Genomic DNA, 22,517 nt, shown 5'->3' with positions numbered 1-22,517 from the left:
TGGTTGAAGAGCACTGGACTGGTGCATGCATGTGTCACACATGCCATGAAACTCCATGGCAGCGCACTCACCCGCTGGTTCAGAGCCTCCTATTCCCACAGGGTCTTGGTGTTCATTAGGTGGGCACCTGGAGTGGGTCTTCATCCAAAAGAAATTCAGATTCTGTGTATCGACAGCACACTGTGATGCAAACCAACACACAGTAAGTGGGGAGAGCTGGGGGAACTCACTTCACTACTGCTCTGGACTAAAACACAAAAGTAGATATGCTTTAACAACTTGACCGAGGTCTGGTCATGCCTTGTCATGGAATTTCTGTGGAGCTTGTTCTGGAGACTTTATTAGGAGACAAATCACAAATACAGTATTTATCATCTGGTTTCGGTGATATCCTGTGTTGCTGCCACTTTTTCCTCACCTGCTCTAGCAACGTAAAAGGCATTTGTTTTAAGTAGCTTTAATGCTTTTGGAAGGCACTTGGTCAGCAATGCTAGAGTCTGGATATTCCTACATCTCAGGAAGGTTTGCACAATACACACGTTACTGATAAGTCCCTGAAAATGGAAGAATCGCTTCTTGTGCAAAGGGATAATTCACATTTCTGGTGCATCAAATTTTGACTTGTCAATACTGCACAAGAACAGGTATAATTTATCACAGGATCTTACTATATCTTTTTCTGTTCGTTTGGGAAATAAATGCATACATTGTTTGTGTTTTATATAAACTACTGAAAAGCTATCAGATTAAAATTACTTTCTGTCCCATACAACTGACTGCTACTGATGATCTAGGTGTGACAGCTTCTAGATACCAACGTCTTTGCCATCTGATCTCTCAGAAGAGCAAAACCCCTGCATTTGCTTTGAAAGCAGCTCTGCCATACGGCAGCATAGTGCCTATTTAAATTCTGAAGGCTGAAGTATATCCTTTAGTTTTCATGAGTGTTCTTGAAACTGCTTTGCAGAAAACTGGCATTGGAATAACATCCGCGTTGCCCATCTAAATGTGAGCCACAGGGGTTTTTTTCAATATTCTGATCCTCCTCTAACAGATACTTTCTTCATATTCATTCACCAAACATACATAAGATTACATGTTCTCATGAATATATTTGACCTTTAAGTTGCTGAACACTATGCATGTTCAGTGACTAATGCAGCGTGATTCCTTTGTAAACAGTGTTTTGATTTGGCCTGCAGTCAAAGCACCTGAATTACTTCTAACACCTTGGCTTGACAAGAAGATGTAATTGTATTAGTTTCTCAGTTTTTGCAAATATGCTTTAATTTAGGTCCAAATAATGCTCAAATTTCAAGCAGCTAAGTCCCCAGCTGAGACCTCCTATATCATCCTGAGGATTAATTTTAGACAGAATGTCAGCTACTAATCAACACTAACGATCAAATTACTTGTAATTTTTCCAGACTGCTAAATTAATATGGTGTTAGCCTTGATGAATTGCAACAAAAATATATTTTTATATGGTACTGTAAATTGTCTGTAATGCTTCTGTAACAAAAGTACACTTCTCTTTCTGCAGAAGCATAATCAAAGCCAGAAGTATGCAAGTGTGAAGCGAAGCGACAAAGTGCAGCAAATGTCACTGACGACTAGTGGCTTTAAAGAAGGCATTTTCAAACATCTTGTGAGCCACAGTGTTTACCTTTGACGTCTCTTGCTGGGCTTCTAACCTGCTCGTGCAGAACCTGGGATGAGGCGGCTCTCAGAAGTGCAGAACAAACTCTGCTCCCGTTGTGATGAAAGAGTCAAGCGTGGCACCCATATGCTGTCAGATTTAGCCTGCCTGCAAGGAAATGCTAGGAAATGTGCTAGCATGAGAATAATTAAATGGACAAATCTGGTTTAGACAAAAGCAGAAACTTCCCCAACACTAATTTATTCCAGATTGCAAGGAAGCTTTCAATAGCTTTCGCCTTCTTTGAATTCTCAGGGGACCACTGTAAAATCAGAACCAACAAATGACAGAGAAATACAGGACAATCTTTCACACTGGATTAACATCAGCTGTCAGGTTCATAGACCTCAGGACCATAACTACACAGAGCCATTGGATGCAAGACATGTCTACTTGTCTACCTGCACAGAACTTATACAGGAGCTGTATCACTGGTAAAGGACTTACATGGGAATTGTATCACTTGTAAAGAATTGCCTTAGCAGCTGCAGTCACACAAGCAGCCTGTAATACATGAGCAGTTCTGACCTATACCTCGTGTAGTGAGCTTTCTTCTAACCCTTACATTTAAAACACTGGAAACACAAGGGATTTCCTTTTGTCCAAAGTCATGTTTCAATGGCACGCTCAGCTGCTCTGACAGGGAAGCGACGGGGAGAAGCAGGCCAAAATTTGACTGCTGCTTTCCCTCTGAGACGGCAGATACCATGCCAGCGGTAGACAGCGGGAAGGAGTGCAGTGAGGCACGTGCACGACACCTGGAGGAAATGTCTCTTTGAGGAGCCTGGACCTACCAAAGACAGCTGCCACGAGCCCAGGTGTGACGAGACCTCCAGCCTCTCCCACACAGCAGCTGTCTTCAGCCTGGCTTGAATTTCTGAGATAAAATAATTTCTCATCATGGGACAGTTCAGGCCGCTCATCACCGGCTATGCCTGGAATGTTGCCCATTCCTCTTTACTTACTCAAATAGTGTTTCAGACACAAAATCTGCCAAACTCTTCAACTTTGGGCCCTGTCAACTGCAGCAGTCTGTAGAAAGGGTTTATTTTCCTATAAAAGGTCACACTAGTTTTCTGCAGCCATCACTATTTTTTCTTACCTACAGACTAAGTTAATCATCCTAAATGGCAGTACATATCATTCCAGAGCTAAAGGTAAACTATTATTAAAACAGAAGACTTCAGTAAAGACAGTTTCAGCTAAGGGCTGGATCTTTATTTTATTTTACAATGACATAAGTCATTATCAGTACAGGTGACTGGAGTCGTGCCAATTTATCTGTCTTTTCCCCCCACTCTTTCTTTCCCCCATCTCATTGACAACATCTGAAGTCCCGTAAGAAAGCTGTGGTTTACTTTTGGGAGAGAAGACAGCCAAGCTCCTGGGGCTTGGTATGCTTGAATTAACCTGGCCTAATAAGCTGTCTAAATCTGCCTCTTTTTTAATTGCCTAGCCAGCTAAACACACCTCTGTTCGATCATATGGATATGTTTTGTCCTTTGATTTCTCTTTTCTCCCCTTCTCACCCATCAGTCTGTCACCAGCTGCTAACTTTCATCCGTGAAATACCAACGAAACAAGTTGCAGTTGTGGTTTACTGGCACAATCTGATAGCATCCACTCTGGAAAAAAGGAGCAAGCAGATGCACAGGCCCGGAACTGAGATGTTATCTGACATACAACTTCAAGTGGTGTAAAAGAAAGGGCATAACCAAGTAACTGAGCATACTGGGTTATGGGAATGCTCTGCTGGGGAGACTTGTGTGGTTAACAACTGAGGAACAACCATCATGGATCAGCCCAGTACCCTTCTCCAAATGTGGCCAGCAACAGATGCAGAGGAAAACCAGACAGAGGAGAGATTTCCCCAGAAATACTTCCCTAGTTCACCATGATTTGCAGCTTGGTGAATTCCCAGGACCAGAGAAGATGTTTTTTGTATTTAATAGCCCTTGACAAATTTTTCCTTTATGTATTTGTCCAGTTGTTTTCATAGTCATGTAACTTTGCACCCTCAGTGTCCTGTGTCTCCAAACTTAGGAGCACATTTTTTCACCATTTCCATTACTAAGGAATCTGCAAAGGCCCGGTTCTCTTTACAGGAGAGCCGAGGACTTTACCCCTTCTATCCAGAGGGAGGTCAATCTGAAAACCTCAAGCCTTTAGCTGATGTAAGATTATTCTGAGTGTAATGAAATTCACAAAGTACCTTATGTGTGAGCTTTTTCTCTGAACATATGTAACAAGGGAACTGGGGCTGGTGTCAATGTTACTTCTTACTGAAGGATCAACCTTTGTTCAGTCTTCACATCAGTTTTCTCCACTGACACTTAATTCTAGACTTTCTAACCTTTCTAGATCTCACATTATATATGAAATAAATATAATGAAAATGACTTTTTGCTCTGAGTCGTATTTATTTGCATGCTTCTCATTTTGCATATACAGTCATGCCTGCCTCCACTGCTAAAAAGCAATTCGAGTTCCACATTATAAAGTAACGCACTGGTGGCCATCATCATACATTTTACTAAGAGGCAAATCTACCCCTCCACTCTCAGGTTATTGATACGTCCTGGTAAAGGGCCTGACATGGCCCTGTAACCCAAAAGAGGCCTCTTCCTATATCGTTAACAGATTCTTATCCAGTTGGGTTAGGCGTGAAGTCCCTGAATTTGCTGCTGTACTATTTAATTACAGATGAGGATATATATAGTTATATAGGATATATATGTATCTTTAAGATATGTACAGATATATGAGGAGATATTATAGTATAGGCAACATATTATAGTATAAGGCAACATCTGGATGCCTTAAGAACCATGGAAAAATCTGTTCTGGACACGCTATGGGGAAGTTTGCATCTGTCCATTCCCACCACCTATGGCCTTCAGCACCGAGCATGCACTTTTTCAAAAAGCTTAGAAGACTGAAGCAAATTTAGAGCTCCCTGTAACTGCTTCTGGCACAGCACATCTGGTCCAGATTTCATTTTGGTAGTCTGTGCATCTTTTAACGAAAGCTTTGGACAAAGACCAAGGTGAAAGAATTCACTGTTTCACCTGTATCTGAACACAGAATTGTAATTTGCCTTCATAGTGCTGCACAACTAGTAACTTTTTCTTGGATAACATCATAATATATAGGATGTTTTAAGAATACACAGAAACAGTTCTTCAGCCATTATCTCTCACATCTGAGGCAACAGTAACTATTTATACCAGCTGCAGAGCTGTCTGTGGTTTCATTTCCCTAATACATTTTCAGTATGAACTTCCAATACAATCTAAGCAGACCACTAATAATAAAATATTATTTATCTGCGGTATCAAATACACTATAATTTTTCCAAATTATTTTTCTTAATTGTCTAGCTTTTTACCATGAGTGCTGTTAATCTGCTTCCAGATCTTCATTTAGCTTCAGCAGTAGTCCACCCTGTCATACAAATGCAATGCTGGAATGCACCTGAGAACCTAACATATCCCACAAAAAAGGCTTAAATATATGCAAAAAAAAACGGATTCTGAATATTTTTTAATCAAAATGTCTTTAGATAAGTGTTTACGGTTTACTAACAATCAGGCTTATAAATGTTTCAAACAAGACTGCAGTCAGTTCACGGCAGCATGTTACAGGAATGGATTAGCAGACACATCTTGGCTTGAACAAGTTGTCATTTAAATGGATCAAGCAATCAAAAGTGGCAGAGGCAAACAGCACAGCAAGCTGAAATCACTTGTTAGTGACAAATTAGTGGCAGAGGCAAGACAATATTCAAGGTCGCCAGGGCATCACTTTTGCTGTTGTTTCTTGATCACTTTGCTCCATCCTGCACATGTAAATTTTGGCCCTAGCCATGCAGTATTTCTTTCCAGTGAACAAATAACATTTGGTTCATTTCCAGCAACAAACTTTCTTATACTTAATCAACCAGTTTATTAGAGCATGAAGGAAAATTGGTCATGACTTCAGTTCCTGTACTGCTGGAATTAACAAGCTGGCGGTTGCCAGCACTAAACTTGGAAGTGCTAATGGTAATTAAAATCTATTTTCAAATACATCTGACAGTTTTAAGGTGGAGAAGTACTTGTTACTCATGTGAATTTCCAGACTGTGTATAAAAAAAAAAAAAAGTGCTGTTTTCTTCAGGAAGATGTCAGCTGTGGGAAAGAAATAATTATTAATGAATTATTGATGCTGTGTGATATAGCATTTGTTCTCCTTTAGTGAGTTTATGGCTATGTGTGCCCTCCAAACTCTTTGAGTAAGAGAAGCTTGAAACTAGAATTTCCAAGTATTGTTATTTTTGGTTAACTTTCTAGTTGTTACATGGTTGTTATAACAGAAAGATAGGGCAAAATAGTGCTAGTATTGAAGCTGACATAAACTATCATTAACTTTACTATCATTTAACAAAAGTCCATGTAGCCCATTCAGTCAATTTTCCCTCAGGTGCATTTGGGTAAAATACTTTATATTAACAAAGTACTCTAACACCTAGCTCAAATGGGACTGTGTTCCAAAAGGAAACCTTCTTAATTATTCAACATATTCACACTATACAGTGTGGAAAATAAAGGAAGGGTAATCCTACTTTGTCTTCCACTTCATTTTCTAAGACTGCTTCCTGGCTAATTCAATCTATTGGATCAGTGGGAGGGACATGGCGTAGATTAAAAAAACGTTGACTGTCAGATCACCAGGGATTTGAATTAATGTTCTTTTGCACAGAATGGAAGCATATGGGCCACAGAGTGCAGCTCTCCTTGGAAAATTACTGTCAAAACAGTACCATCTCTATTAACACAGCTGCTGACTTGTGAAGCAGAAATCAGATTTTACTTGAGTTAACCTTCAAAAAGCACTTTCAGAGTGACTGCTCACTCATACTCTCTTGCTACACCAACAATACTGCCTGTTAACAGCTTATACAAGTCACACCTGTACAATTCCACAAGTGCTACTGTAGGATGTAACACCCTATAGACCCCCTTACGATAACATGAAGGAAGCAAAGTCATGTCCATCCAGCCTGACAATTGCAATCAAGATCCCATTTTCCTCCTGTAAAAAGGGAAAGCATGCTCGATAGAATACCCTTCATATAAATAAGGTAGGTTTCACAGTATGGGCTTACTGCTCAGTTTGCCTGCATTTCAGCTGATTTCCAAGGCTGAAGTTCTGTCTTCATATATAACCAGATACAGACATTTCCTTTAGATATTTCTCCACAGATGTTCTAGCTTGCTTCCCCACCAATTTCCATAAGGAAATAGTGAGGATCTCTTATCTGTCATTTCTTGACGTGCAAGCTATGAATTGTTTTATCTGAAGAGAATGTTAAAGGCTCAAAGTTAAGCTCTAAGAATAAGAAGAGGCTGAAGCTAAAGCTTTATCTATGCCCTAAGTAAGATTGCCTCCAATAAGCAACCTCTTGTTCCTGCAGAAGCCCATGCCTGCCTCAGCTCATGCCAGAAAGGAGAGTCACGAGGAATTCTGCTGAAGCAAGATACTGTTCACTTACACTGTTAAAAAATGACAAATTTTGGTCTTCTTTGTATATACTGGACAGTGTCCAATGAAAAGGAGACTTAAAAGTTCTTAAAAAATGCATGGATTTATTGCATGGATTTATTAAGGTCCTTACAGAAAAGTAATGTAATTTTTTTTCAAAAAAATAACAATGGTACTGCTCCATCTTGAGAAATTTTTAACTTTCTGATACTTTTACTAATACAAAAGGTAGGTCTCTGACCTCATTCATCACGCATGAAGACTGAAGCAAGGCTCCTACACAAATAATGTGACCAGTGCAAACTGTTGTAATGAAGAACATCAGGATACTGGTGGAATGTGCACCTTCAAGTATAGTCAGAATTAGTTGGTTCTTGAATGCGTCTATTACAACTCAAGATCCCTGCTGCATATGCTTTTTCTTTCTATATGCATCAAAATTTATGTGATTCAAGTGTTAGAGTCACTAGAGATTTTAAGTGCTGAATATAAGGAACATTTAAGAAACCTGTTTTACAGAGGGCAGCTCCGAAAAATCATATTATTCAAAGGTGTCTTGACTGGGACTTTTCTTTTTGCTTCTGTATGTGCAGGTAAATGTTTAGGTTTGTGCATATGGTACACATAAATATGCCCTTAAGCATGAAAGTTGCATGAGTGGTTGGGTTTCAGTCTGAGTAAAAGGTTTGCCTTAGGTTCAGGATAATCTTATTCCACAATACTGCTATCATCACGATATGCATTCTGCAGCTGTCTTTGGGAAATATATAAGAATATAATTTTTGAGTTCCATGTGTTTACTACGTATTTCTGCAGCCCTTTTAAAATAGATGCTTCCTTCTTCTCAATTGAAAAAAGGGAACAATTTGCTCATAAGTTACTGTGTTTTAACATTTGCTTTCTCTATAAAACCTTAGAAAAAATGCTGGAGTTTCCCCTTGCTGTTAAATATAAACGCTTCAAGATTTCTTTGAAAAAGAAAACTGATGAGCTCAGTTCAGAGCATGTAAGTGCTGCCTTTACTATTACAGGAGTCAATACAATGCTAGTAACACAGACAGGGCAGTTAGTTAATAAGGACCAAATAATGGTTATTGTGTCAGAGATGGTAATTTAGCATGCTCATACTAAAACTTAATGAAACATTTATTATTATATTTTTGTTTACCTTGTTATTTAATTCGATTTAGAAATTTTACAGTAAATCATTGTTAAATGCTGAAGCTTTGACTAAAGTCACCTGTGAACCCAGCCATGAGCCTCTGGACTATAGGCTACGGTGTAAAAAGCAAGGCAAAAATGTTTTATCTTGATATTTCTTTTCTTCTTTTCACTTTGTCTTTCACATCTTGCACCTTGCACTTCAGGGCTGGATTCAGTGCAACGTGAAAAATTTGTGCAAATGAGACACATTTCATTGGACACATCAACATTTTTTTTTAAAAATAGACAGCGTTACAGTTTTGCAACCCATGGTACAGAATGAAAGCTAGCATTCAGACGCTTCAGTTTCTAATTACCAGAAGATAAATGGACATAAAATTATTAAGCAAAGGGATTTGAACACCATCAAAAGCAATAAATGTTCCATAGGAAATGAATTTGGTAAATTTTAAGGGCATTATAATTAATCACCATGACTTGTTCATGAATTATAACTTGTTCTGCACTCAGCTACAATTATTTTGATTTAATGCTTTTTATCAGTGAATAAAGTTATTCCATTCCATTTAACTATCTAAAGCAATTTGCAAGATCTCAAGTCCCAAATATCTCTCCTGTTCGTCTCTTTCAGTTCATTTCTCCCATCCAGCTTTTTATGAGTCACTGAATTATTTCTAAATCCCAAACACATCTGGGTAACTAGCTTGCTTACAAAACAACAACTGTAAAAAGAGGGACTCATACTGGGTTATTAAATTGATGACTGTAAATCTAAGTTTGTATAAAAGCCTTTTTATAACCTATTTATGCACGACTTTCTCAAATTATCACTGAAGGGCTGGTATTGACCTGCAAAGCAAAGGTACTCTTCAGTCCCTGCTGCCGCAGAACTTGCCTTCTGAAGGCCTCAAAAAATGACTTAGCTATTAATGAATTGAGAATGTATTTGTCATAAGGAAATTACTTGTTACCTAAAAAACAACACTACAATTCTGTCATGAACACAGTAACTCAAAATGCCTTTTTTTTTTTTTTTTGAAAGGTTGTTGAAGCTGGAAATGCCTTTTGGCTTTCATTTCCTTTCTTTGCTGACAGGAGGGAAAAAATAGGGGAGTGGAAAGGTCTGGAAACAGCATAATTAGGTCTGTTAAAGAGATACAAAACATTGCTTTGGGGGAAGAAAACATGCTATTTGCAACAGAAAAATGTGTAATGGGTAATGGAAGATCAGTTGCAAGGGAAAACGAGCCATCGCCTGCATGTTGGGATGCAGGCGCTGGGATCCACAATAGAGGTATTGGCACAGAGGAGCCTCTTCAGTCTTCTGGCGAAACACTAATTGGGCATGTCAAGGTCTACCTTGGAAAATAAAACCACACAGGACACTTTCTCTTCACATGCTCATAGCACATACACGATGTTTTGGTGATTAATATAAAACTAAACCGTGTGTGAAAGCAGCTTGTGCCACCTGTCTTTTGATGATAACGTCTTGTGGAAGATGTAGACAAGCTGGCGTTAGAAGTCTTTCTGCCTTCGCCAGGGGAAGGAAATCAGTGCCACATCTGTAAGACCTCCCCGAAAATACAACGTAGTTTGTCAAAAGAATATCCATTGCCTCATCCAATTTCTGGATTTACAAAGAAGAGGCTGGCAGTATCTTCACAATGTGAAGGCGAGCATGAGTGCAGACCGGCGGGGCAAACCAGAATGCCTTCCAGCGGTGGGGGCAGAACCACCCCCCACCACTCTGAGCAGAGAAATCACCCTTCCTAACACAGGATCACAACGACTGAATCAGGCCAGAGCAGTGTAAGGACATTGTCACATCTCCTGATAACACGTCCTTTGGCTCTGGGCCGTTCAGGCTCAGGGGCTTCCTCTCCTTTCACGTAACCACCTCAATGGGGCTGAGAAACAATGGGAAAAATTCACAAATCAAAACACTGCAATTCAGCCGCACACGTCGGAACTACAACCAGGAAAGAAAACCCCGTATGTAAGAAAGCCAGGAGCCACTGCAGTCCTGGGGAAGAGCGGTCTTGGGAGAACGCAGGATTCAGAGAGGCAGCATGGGAAGCACGGACCTGGAAGGCAAACCTGCTTGGCTGCATCCTTCCTCATGCACAACACTGGGAATGCCACCGAGTCACTGAAATTACTTTGCCTTGAGGCTCTGCTCCACGTTATACACTAAAGGTTTCACTTGCCTGTAGGATGTAACTAAGAGCTGAGGCAAATATGAAAATTCTTAAATTTGGCATATGCCTATTTAAACTCAAGATTTTACTAAAAAATACATCGCCAGTTTCCACCTCTGTCAAGGGCTGTGTACACCAGACCTCTCGTAGGATGTTCTTGAGGAGAGCATTGACTCCAAAATGGCTCTCAACTCCTCTCACTACCACCTGACAGTTAGTTCCACATCTCATGTCTCATCTGGGAATAAAAACCTCGTTTTGACAGGTTATAGAGCTTCCTATTTTAAAACTTTCCTTTTCTTCTGGCAACTGCTCCACTTCCTCAACTCCTTTCACTTTCTTTTTCATTTATTTTTAATAGTAGATATATTGAACTACTGAGAAACTACATTTCCAATTACTTTTTGGTATAAACTCTAGTGCTTTTGGCATGCAGGTGCCATTCTAGCTGTACTCTTTGCATTTGCTACTGTTAACATCCACAATAACTGTTAATTAACTGCAGTTTAAAGCAGTGGCCTCTTTTCTAGGTCATGGCAGCAAGGAACACAAATATTTTTGCTTTATATATCTCTGTGATCCAAGACAGGTATTTGGAAAAATTTTGCTCTGTGGCAAGGGGAATACATCTGTTCAAAAATTCAAACAGCACTGAAAAGGCAAAAATAAGTATCTGAATGAGTGGGCATATCTGAATTCTAAAATAAATTAAAAGTTTTGAGTTAACAACTTGTATGAAATAACCACTTTTTTCCTACTTTGCTGAAGAAAGACCAGGTACAGGCCACAAACACTGTACAGCTAAAACATTACTGCGAAAAGAAAAAATAAATCCCAGTGGACATATTAAGTGATTGCCTTATATTTATTCATTAGCTTAACCCTTGCAAGACACCCCACCCACTTACTGGAAAGTGGAAGACTGTCAAACTCTGACATCCCTTTATAACCTTCTATGTTTTTCTAGACAGAGGCTACGTTCCTCAACAAGCAAAGGACAGAGTAAAGCAACAATGACAAAAAGGGTGTCAGGGAGCAAGAAGATTGGGGCTGCTCCGTGCACAGGTACGAGCGGGAGCTGAGGGTGACCCTGGCACAGACCACATTCTCACAGTCACACTGTGTCTGGGGATGGCAGGCAGAGCTGCATGCTGGTCCATCATAGCCCCAAATGTGGCAAGTGATGAATTGGTCCAGGGTCCTTCCAGGGAGTCCCATCAGGAGCAGTGGGAGTAAGGGCTGGAGGCAGTGCTGGAGAGCAGCTTACAATGCAGTTTCAATGTCCATGTGGGAGCAGGTACACCTGCAGACACTGCTCAGGGCAGGACTGGGGCTGCTCAGGGCAATTAAGGCCAATCAGTGCCCTCACAGCCCTGACAAAGTATCATTCACATACTTTAGTACAATGTGCACGCGTTTGTATCAAATACAGTGCTGGATTTATGAAAAGCCTTGTCAAAGACAGTAGCTCTGTTTCTGGATTTCGGCCTGTTTATTACTGTTGTTTGAGTTTTTTTGGAACTTGTGTTTCTTTTTGATAATGTGAAATAATCTGAACAATTATGAGGCTATTAATAAAAAGGAAAAGCAAGCCTGCCAACCATACAAGTAAAAAAGTGTTATATCCTTTGAACTCCAGAAAGTATGCGGGAGCGAGCCACAGGCCTTGTCCAAAAAACCACAGAAAGAGAAGCAGCACGCCACGACGCCAGGACATCTTAACACTAGGCATTATGAGGGGCAAAAGGCAGAGATACCAGACAAAGTACTGGGATGTGCATACTTTGTTAAAACTCACAAAAATAGCGGTGTGTAGGAAACAACAGAAGGCAAGGTCTCTGTAAAACGCTATGGACACAACCAGGAGCAAAAGCAGCTGGGGCAGGAAAGCTGCGAGCCCAAGGGCAAAACTCCATTTGCTCTCTGCAGTTAAGTACAACATGTAGAAATAGGGAGAGAAATTATGCCGGGTATCCCTCCTGGTCAGGTGGTAGAGGTAGGCGTGCTCCAAAAACTCCCAGCCGTAGAGGTGATAAAATGCAACAGTCAAGGCAGCCAGCACAGATCCAGCAACTGTTCCAAAAAGCAGCACATCGCGGTTCAACGCCGTTACAAAAAGCTGCCAGAGGTACCCTACACGCTTTGCTTTTTTGTCGCTCCCCGTGCCCGCCGCCCCTTCCCCGCCGCCCCGTTTGCTCTGCAGGTGGAGCGCTATGGGCAGCGCGTAGGTCAGCGGGTAGATTTTCATGTGCACGGCCAGCCCGTAGCAGACGGCGGCCTTCCCTACGCTCCCCCCCTCCACGAAGTAGAGGGTGGCGAGCACCAGCAGCGCCACCAAGGCCTCCGCGTTGCCCCGGCTGGAGACGGCCATGGGCAGAGGGTTGAGGAGCCAGGCGGCGGCGCAGCACCCGCAGGCCCGGCCGGCGGCGGCCCCCCGGCGCCGCAGGGCCCGGTAGGCGACGACAGCAGCTGCCAGGTCCCCCGCCACAAAGAGCAGCTTCCCGAAGACCTCGGCGAGGTAGACGTTGGGCGTCAGGAGCCAGGCCAGGAGCGGGGTGTAGCGGTAGGTGGCCCGCCGGTAGGGCGACCGCCCCTCGCTCACCAGCCGCGCCGCGTCGGTGAAGACCCGGTAGTCGACGTCGGTGAACCGCACCCGCATGGCGCCGTCGTGGTGCAGGCCGTACAGCACCAGGCCCAGCCTCGCCAGCAGCGCCGCCAGCAGCGCCGCGCCCACCCCGGGCCGCCCCACCGCCATCCCGCCCGCCGACGGAGCGCTCTCCGCCGCCGAGGCGCGGGTGGCGCAGGCGGGCGGCCCAGCTCGACCCCGGCTTCCGCCTGCCCGCCTCGGGGGCGGGGGGGGAAAGGCGGCACCGCGCCTGCGCACGGCCGCGGCGGCCGTTGGGCGGCGGCCGTTGGGCAGTGGCGCGTGCGTGCTGCGGCCGCTGAAGCCGTTGCCCGGGCCGGGGCGGGAGGGCGCCGGCGCCGCCGCCGCCGCTTCGGCAGGCAGGGGCTGCTTGAGGGGTGGGTCCCGGTCCCGGTCCCGGTCCCGGTCCCGGTCCCGGTCCCGGTCCCGGTCCCGGTCCCGGTCCCGGTCCCCGTCCCCGTCCCCGTCCCCGTCCTCGTCCCCTCAGAGCCCCCCGCCGCGCAGGGCCGCGGCAGCCGCTGTCCTCCGCCCGCTGAGGCGGCGGGAGCGCTGCCCCTACGCGCCCAGGGTAGCGCAGCCGCGGGAAGCGGGAGGCGTGCGGAGCCGGGCGCCCTTCCCGCGTCTGAGTTGGGGCGTCGGTGTCGTGGTTGATACTTGTTGCGATGGACTGCGGTGCCCCGCTGCAGTAAGCGCGGTCCCGCAGCGCTGGCTGAGAGTCTTGGTAGGGGCTGGGCACCTTTGGCAAGGGGTGTAGGAAGAGCTGCGGGGCCTCACCGCCCGCCCCTGCTGCTGCTGCTGCTAATGCCTCTGAAGGGCAGGGAGCAGCGTGCGGCGCGAATCTGCAAGGCCCTGTGGGCAGAGAGGCAACATATGCAGGAGTAGTTAAGTAAGAAGAAGAAGGAAAAATAACATCTGTTATTTACCTTCTGCAAATGGCTGTGTTTTGCCTAGACGTATGAGCTCTCTCTCGAGCGGTTAGGTAATTTCCTTCCACAGTAGATTTCTCATTCACTTAGATCAGAAACAGTACCATGAAAATCGGAGCTTCGAGAGAGTTATTTACATCTGAGAAATTAATTCCACTCTCTTTAGAGGGTTTTTTTTTGTTTGTTTTTCAAATAGTTTTCCTGTCTGGATATTTGCTATAGATTGTATCTCACATTTGAATTGTGGCTGACCGAAAAACCAGTGTTTATTACTTACCAGTATTATGGGTTTCATATTAGAACTGAGCAGGGGTTTTTTTTAGAGATGCTTTATTCATCAGAAAGTGTGCATTTGCTTGTTTAGCAGTTAATTGCAACTGCATGCTTTTTGCTGAATGGTTTAATTCGGGAACATTTTGGGAGCTGCAGCATTGCTGGCTCGCATCGCTCACAGAAAAGAATGTGCTTTTTCTCTGTTCTGGGGACACTCATCAGAGAACTGGGAGCAGATTTTTTTGCATTCGGCACAAAAGTCTTGGAGGGTGTCCTAACTGGTAGGCTATTCAGGGGACAAAAGAGACTTCTGTTTGTGTGTACACAGCTATTCATTTTTATCTGTTAAGACTGTTTTACTTTGCATAATAATACAACGGCATATAGGCTGAGGTGTCCAATGGGAGAAGCATAGTAACTAACTAACCTGGAGAATCAGCTTTTCCTCTGTATAAGTCACCACATATTTACGTATTACATACTAAACTGGACATCCTCAACAGGAAAGCTTGAGAGACTTCTCCATTAACTCACTGTATGGCATCATTAAGTCTAAAACTGATAGTTAGGGTATTTTTGGGATAGGGTGTGAGGGTGGTTGTTGCTTCTTTGTAAATTACTGCTTACTCACTACTGCTGTTCTACTTTAGAACAGGAAAGATTGGTAACATCATTTTATCTCCTTCCTTCTGTTATATATCTTGTACTATAATGGTTGGGATACTTTTACAGAAGGTTACATCACCTTATCCTTTGTTGTGCCCCAGTTATCCTCTGGAACTGATAGGAGATAGAAGCTTAATAAAATCGCTGGGACTGAAATCACCTGATATTCTGTGGAACTACAAGTCTAAGCAAAAGTATGCATGTAGATACTCCTAAATTTTTTGTTTCAGGAAGGTTATTGCTCACAAAGAACTGTTCTTGCCATCTGCCTACTTTCTCCCAGGATTGTTTGCGATTCTTCTGTTGCTTCTTTGGATGGAATATGTTTTATTATTTAAGATCCTTTGAGGAAACTCTTTATTGTCAGAACAGAATGCATTGCAGTTTATTTCCTGAAGTGTGTAAGTTATTGGTTAAATAACACTAGTTTAATAAACAAACTTAGGAGTTTGCAGGTCTCTCAAATGTTTTTTGTCTGTTTCTGACCGTCTGTTTTCAGACAAATCTTTTATTCTCATCTGAAGTTAATAGAAGTTGTGAAGCTGTCCACAGTGACTGTTTATCTGGATTCTAAAGAGGAAAAGGTAGGTAATTTAATTCTAAAGGGTTGTGAAGTTAATGAAACAGCAAAGCTACTTTAGCTATTGTTGTATATGCTGTGACTGTATGACATTGCCTGAACTGGAAAAAGAATTGATTTTCCCTATCAATAATTTAACATCTTGAAAATAAGCTTGAAGCTCTTCAGAGAATTAAGGTTTGGCTCAAAAACGTGTTTGGCTTCAGATTTGATACCAGCTTGCTTAACCTGATTTGTCATGTACTGTAGACTTTAATGCAGGAAGGAGGGCAGTCTTATTAAAGTTATAAATCTGTTGTTCCTGTAAAATGCTGCTTTTATTTATACAAGCCACCAGGAGCCACTTTTAGAAAATGGTAGGAGGTAAAAACTAATAGAACTGCTGGGACTAAGCTGATTGATTCCAGTGCACATCAAGATATAAACAGTATGAAGAAAAGTGTGGAGTCAGCCATAACCGTGCATAAAATATTAACTAAATAGGAATGCATATATATATATGCACATCTGTATAAACAGGTTTTTTCCATAACCTACCATGCATTTGGTTTACGCAGTCTCAAAGATGGTACCATCAGATATTTCGTACGCTGGGGTCACATCTGTATGCGCTTCTGTTGCATACTCATGATGAGGGATGATAAACCTGATCTCAAATGTTAACTTCTCACATCTTCGTCTTCTGTAGTAGAGACTACTTCAGCAGCACCGGGTCATACATTCCAGAAACTACCTCACATGCCCTGTCGTTACTTAAGAGTTACACCGCAGTAGTAGCAATGTGAGGACAATGACACTGGGGCCTTGTTATGCAAAGTGTTCTACGGCCTAATGGAAGTTTTTACCATCTGAAAACTAAGGTACAACTGGAGGGTGATAGCTGGTGAGTGAGAAGAGAGTGACAAGCTGGTTCCTGGTCAGTCAGGAGCAGTCATCAGAGTTGGTTGTGTACTTGTCTTTCAGGGGTTTACTATCCACACAACAGTAGAAGGTTAGTTTTGAGGAGGGATGAGCTAAGGCTGTTTTCATTGATGAACAAAGATGAACGTATGGTTAAAAACTAGATCTGATGGATACGTTACGACTAAATATTGGAGGGACTAACATTGCATTTGAGAACTTGGAGGAGAATAAGGGAGGCTAGGGAAGGGGTGTGAAGAAGTTGACAATGAATTAGAAGATGATTCTGGTAGTGCTTTGAAGTAACATAAGGGAGACATGGTGGTTGGTAGCAGTGCAGGGAAAGAGAGAACAAGTGTTGGGTTGCAGAGGTGAGAGCCTTACTAAGATTCAGGTGGCTTAGGAGGTAAAACGAGCTTAAATATCTGAAAAGTTACAGAAGAAAGAGCAGTAAGAGGCTTCATAGGAGGAAGGCAGTCAGAAGACCCTTTCGCATGCCATATTTAACTCATTCTACTGGGATCTCAGGGTGAGGCACTTCTCATGTCTCTTCTGCAGTTACCTGATTGTTAATGGTTAGCTGTACTTTGAGATTTTGTTGTTGAGTTAGGAGATAAAATTTGATCATAATGACTAATAAATTATTTAATAAATTGTCTTACTGTATGTGTGCTGTGACATAAGTCTATATGTGTAAAAGGTGGTAGGAAGGCTGAGTATTTAAGATGTGTAGGAAGGAAGATCTTGGACAATAGCTGATATATGGCCTTCAGACTTCTGAAAGGGGAGACTGCTGTGCTGTTATTTATTAGAGTTCCCTCTCAATTTTCTTGGGTTTTGAACCCAGAATGTTACTTTATATTCCTGCTTAATATATTTATAAACTGACAGTAAATTTTTGATAAGGTGATTAGTACCATCTGTTTCTTGCAGCACATGAAATTTGATAGAAAAAGTAGCTATCACTTAGATATTTTGGGCTTGATAAAATAAATTGTTTTTGCAAATATGATTGGTGCCTTTCAAATATTTGTAGTGTGTTGAACTTTAGATCTTATTGGCAAAAGGGAAGTATGGTTAAGATTATGTAATGAAGTGTTCGTTTCTGCTTTAATACTGGAATGAATAATACAGGAGGTTTTGAAAAAATAAGACGAAAAAACGCATTAGAACTTGTGACAGAAGAAAATCACTATTATAAATATGAGGCCACTGCTATTCCCTTAAGCTTTTTCTGTTAATGTGTTTACTTAACACTCCCTGATAAATCTATACCCTTATTCACATATTATGCTAAAAATGTGGCTATTCAGAGAATGTGATCTGACTTGTAAAGGAATTTTTTTTTTTCACCACATTATGGTTTTGTACAATATGCTTTAAGTGGTGTTTCCAGAGTTCTGCTCGCAGTGGTTATGTTGATTGTATGTCAGTGTACTAGGTAAAACGCTAGCCCTTCAGGGAAAATAAGTACTGGATAAAGATTAGACTTTAGGGAAACCTGTTAAAAATCAGCATTTCAGGGGAAAAAAGACTACAGTTTAGAAAACACATGTGGCAGGTTAGTCAGCAAGAATAAGTCCACTGAATTATGATGCTGGCCTAGGGAGATATTCCAAAAAGTATGTCCTGTTTTGATTTAAGGCAGTGGTGTACCTGAAGTGTGATATGGTAAAAAAGAGTTACCTGCTTCTAAGTTGGGCAATGCCCAGCTCTCTCACTGCCTGACTTGAAAGGCCAAATAGAAGTGTTTTACCCCTATTTACATTACTGCTATAGCACTAGCTAATGGGCAGGTAGCCCAGTGGATTAGGGTTCCAGAAGTGGGAGTGTACAATGAAGGAATGAGTTTAATTTCCTCTGCTTTTTTTGTCTATTTACTACTGCTAAAAAAGAATGCACAGAGAGAACTGATGAGAGCCCAGGCAGGAGAGAAACTGGAGCCAAATGACAAATTAGGGTTTAGGAAATTGTTGGAAGATGGAGGGTTCCTGGCACAGGACTGCTGATTCTGACCAGTGTGCAGAGCCCAATGACACACCCAGAAAGTGTGAGTTTCTAGCACCTTTAAAAGGCTAAATCTAATTTTGTTAGGCATAATTTCTTGCTAATTTTTGAAGGTGCAAGTGAAGCAATAGGTATTGAGAACTGGTGAAGTTTCTGTTAGAGGATTTTATAGACGTATATACATATTTATATACTAAAACTATATATAATACATATTTACTCTATATAAATTTTTTACATACATGGATGATAAGCATACTTAAGGACTAATAGCTGTGTCTTTCTGAACGTCCACAGTTTTTAATCACTTTAGATACCTCTCTGTCTGAAATGTGGGGTAGTGGAGCTTGAGAATGTACGATGTATGGGATCCTCTGGTCAAGCAATAACATTTGTGATGCTTTGTATAAGTGAGGAGATTAGATTTTGCATGTCAGCATCTGAGATGCCCTTCGCTCAAGAGTCATAACCCACCAGTGCAGCCAGCCATAAGTGTCCTAAACAGTGTTCTGTCACAATACTTGATTTTTAAGTGATTAAGGGAAACATTTTGTGCATTTTTAGTTTATAACCACTTAATTAAATGTTTTCCAATTCTTTGGAGAAGGAAAAGAGACAAAACTTGGAATGTATTTGTTTCAGTCTTCTCACACAATTTTTCCTTTAGCAAATATAAAGGACAGCCTGTAGTTAGTGGGGTAGGTAGGAGGGAAATCTATCTTCTGAGCCTAAGAAAGACCACCGCCTTCTACATCAGTGAGACCTCCACTAATACCCAGTTCCTGAGATCATATTGAGATACACGAATGAGGCACGAACCCGTATTCTGAACCTCTGGTCTTGATTTTTAGATTGACAAGTAGACATCAAGTATAGAAAGAAAATCACATTGACTTCTGCTACTGAGCTTGTTTATTTCCTAACACTACTTTCAGAACAGATGAGACATAGACATGAAAAGGGACAAGAGGTAATCATCAGTAATTTGTTTAGAAATAGGTCTGAATTACTTCGGCTCAGTGGCTGAAGTAATAAATAAGTTTAAATGCGGAATCCAGGGCTGTAACTCACAAGTTACAGGAGCTGTGGTTGAGGCCAGAAGTTTATCATCCTCCCTTGAAACAACACAAGCTAGCACTGGAACACAAAGCACTTCCATGGGTAGCTAAACTATGGAAACTTGGCCTTGTCTAGCTTAGGTGACAGTTGGGTTCCATGCGATCCAAGAGTTTTGATCAAACCTTTTCCTAAGGAAGAAGCAGCCATAGCTTAGAATCATAGAATCATAGAATGCTTTGGGTTGGAAGGGACCTTTAGAGGTCATCTAGCCCAACCCCCCTGCAGTGAGCAGGGACAGCTTTAACTAGATCAGGTTGCTCAGAGCCCTGTCCAACCTGATCGTGAATGTTGCCAGGGATGGGGCCTCTACCACCTCTCTGGGCAACCTGTTCCAGTGCTTGACCACCCTCATTGTAAAAAATTTCTTTCTAATGTCTAGTCTAAATCTATTCTTCTTGAGTTTAAATCCATTATTCCTTGTTCTGTCACAACAGGCCTTGCTAAAAAGCTTGTCCCCATCTTTCCTGTAGGCCCCCTTTAAGTATTGAAAGGTCGCAATAAGGTCTCCTCGCAGCCTTCTCTTCTCTAGGCTGAACAATCCCAACTCTTTCAGCCTGGCCTCATAGGAGAGGTGCTCCAGCCCTCGGATCATTTTGGTGGCCCTCCTCTGCACCCACTCCAACAGGTCCATGTCCTTCTTGTGCTGAGGGCCCCAGAGCTGGACGCAGTACTCCAGGTGAGGTCTTACCAGAGCAGCGTAGAGGGGCAGAATCACCTCCCTCGACCTGCTGGCCACGCTTCTTTTGATGCAGCCCAGGATACAGTTGGCTTTCTGGGCTGCAAGTGCACATTGCTGGCTCATGTCCAGCTTTTCATCCACCAGTACCCCCAAGTCCTTCTCCGCAGGGCTGCTTTCAATCTCTTCATCCCCCAGCCTGTACTGATACTGGGGGTTGCCCCGTCCCAGGTGCAGGACCTTGCACTTGGCCTTGTTGAACCTCATGAGGTTCACACAGGCCCACCTCTCCAGCTTGTCCAGGTCCCTCTGGGTGACATCTCGTCCTTCTGGTGTGTCAACCGCACCACTCAGCTTGTTTGTTGTCTGCAAACTTGCTGAGGGTGCACTCGATCCCACTGTCTATGTCACTGATGAAAATATTAAACAGCACTGGTCCCAGCACAGAGCCCTGAGGGACTCCACTTGTCACCGGTCTCCATGTGGACATGGAGCCATTGACCGCTACCCTCTGGATGCGACCATCCAGCCAATTCCTTATCCATCAAACAGTCCACCCATCAAACCCATATCTCTCCAATTTAGAGAGAAGGATGTTGTGGGGGACTGTGTTGAAGGCTTTACAGAAATCCAAGTAGATGACATCCATTGCTTTTCCCTTGTCCACTGATGCAGTCATTCTTTCCTAGAAAGCCCCTAGGTTGGTCAGGCAGGACTTGCCCTTGGTGAATCTGTGCTGGCTGTCTCGAATCACCTCCCTGTCCTCCATGTGCTTGAGCATATCTTCCAGGAGGATCTGCTCCATGATCTTCCCAGGCACAGAGGTGAGGCTGACAGGTCGATAGTTCCCAGGGTCCTCCTTTCTTCCCTTTTTAAAAATGGGCACAACATTCCCCTTTTTCCAGTCCCCAGGGACTTCACCTGACTGCCAGGACTTTTCAAATATCATGGAGAGTGGCTTGGCAACTACCTCAGCCAATTCCCTCAGGACTCTGGGATGCATCTCATCAGGTCCCATAGACTTGTGCACATTGAGGTTCTTCAGGTGGTCTCGAACCTGATCTTCCCTTACAGTGGGAGGGGCTTTACCCCCCTGGTCCCCATCTTTTGGTCCATCGATTCAGGAAGGGTGAGGAGAGAGGTTGCCGGTGAAGACTGAGGCAAAGAAGTTGTTGAGTACCTCAGCCTTCTCCTTGTCCGTTGATACAAGTTCGCCTTTCTTGTTCATTGGGGAGGTGCGCTTTCTTTAACCTTCCTTTTCTGGTTGATATACCTGTAGAAGCCCTTCTTGTTATTCTTTACGTTGCTTGCCAAATTCAGCTCCATCCTTGCCTTGGCCTTCCTGACCTCCTCCCTACACAACCGGGCAGCTTCCCTGTACTCTTCCCAGGATACCTGTCCCTGCTTCCACTGCCTGTGCAGTTCCCTCTTACTCTTTAGTTTGACCAGCAGGTCTTGACTCAGCCATGCTGGTCTCTTCCCTTCCTTGCCTGATTTTTTACACTTGGGGACTGATAGCTCTTGCACTCTATGGAGGGTGTCCTTAAAGATCTGCCAGCTCTGTTCCATTCCCCTGTCCCTGAGGACCGTCTCCCAGGGGGTCCTTCTGACGAACTCCTTGAGAGCTGGAAGTTTGCTTTCCTAAAATTTAGGGTCCTGACTGTACTCCTTGCTTTTCCCATGTCCCTCAGGAGTGTGAACTCCACCAATGCATGATCACTGCAGCCCAAGCTGCCTCCAGTCTTGACATCACCGATGAGCTCAGTTGCATTGGTGACCATCAGATCCAGTATCGTGTCCCCTCAGGTAGGTGTGTCTACTACCTGGCTTAGGAAGTTGTCATCTATGCATTCCAGGAATCTCCTGGAATGCCTACAGCTCACCGTGTTGCTTTTCCAGCAAATGTCGGGGTGGTTGAAGTCCCCCAGCAGGACAAGAGTCTGCAAGCACGAAGCCTTCCGGAGCTGGAGGAAGAAGGCTTCGTCAGCAGGCTCCCCTTGATCAAGTGGCCTGTAGTAGACACCAGCCACAAGGTTCCCTTTGTTGCCTCTGTCTCTGACTCTTACCCATAAGCTTTTGACCTGCTCGTGGGTATTCTTCAGGGACAGCTCTTCACACTGTATTGATTTCTTTATGTAG

At 43.1% G+C, this 22,517-nt stretch overlaps 1 protein-coding gene across 1 annotated transcript; it reads right to left on the bottom strand.

The window, feature by feature from the left end:
- Positions 1–11,993: 11,993 nt before the first annotated feature.
- PIGM (phosphatidylinositol glycan anchor biosynthesis class M) lies at positions 11,994–13,342 on the bottom strand. The gene has a single exon (XM_009487146.2). The coding sequence runs from the start codon at positions 13,340–13,342 to the stop codon at positions 12,083–12,085; it is 1,260 nt and encodes a 419-aa protein (XP_009485421.2). The 3' UTR covers positions 11,994–12,082.
- Positions 13,343–22,517: the final 9,175 nt, after the last annotated feature.

Source organism: Pelecanus crispus, chromosome 3, assembly GCF_030463565.1.
Source record: "Pelecanus crispus isolate bPelCri1 chromosome 3, bPelCri1.pri, whole genome shotgun sequence".
Lineage (NCBI taxonomy): Eukaryota > Metazoa > Chordata > Aves > Pelecaniformes > Pelecanidae > Pelecanus > Pelecanus crispus.
This window is presented reverse-complemented; position numbering and strand designations above follow the sequence as displayed.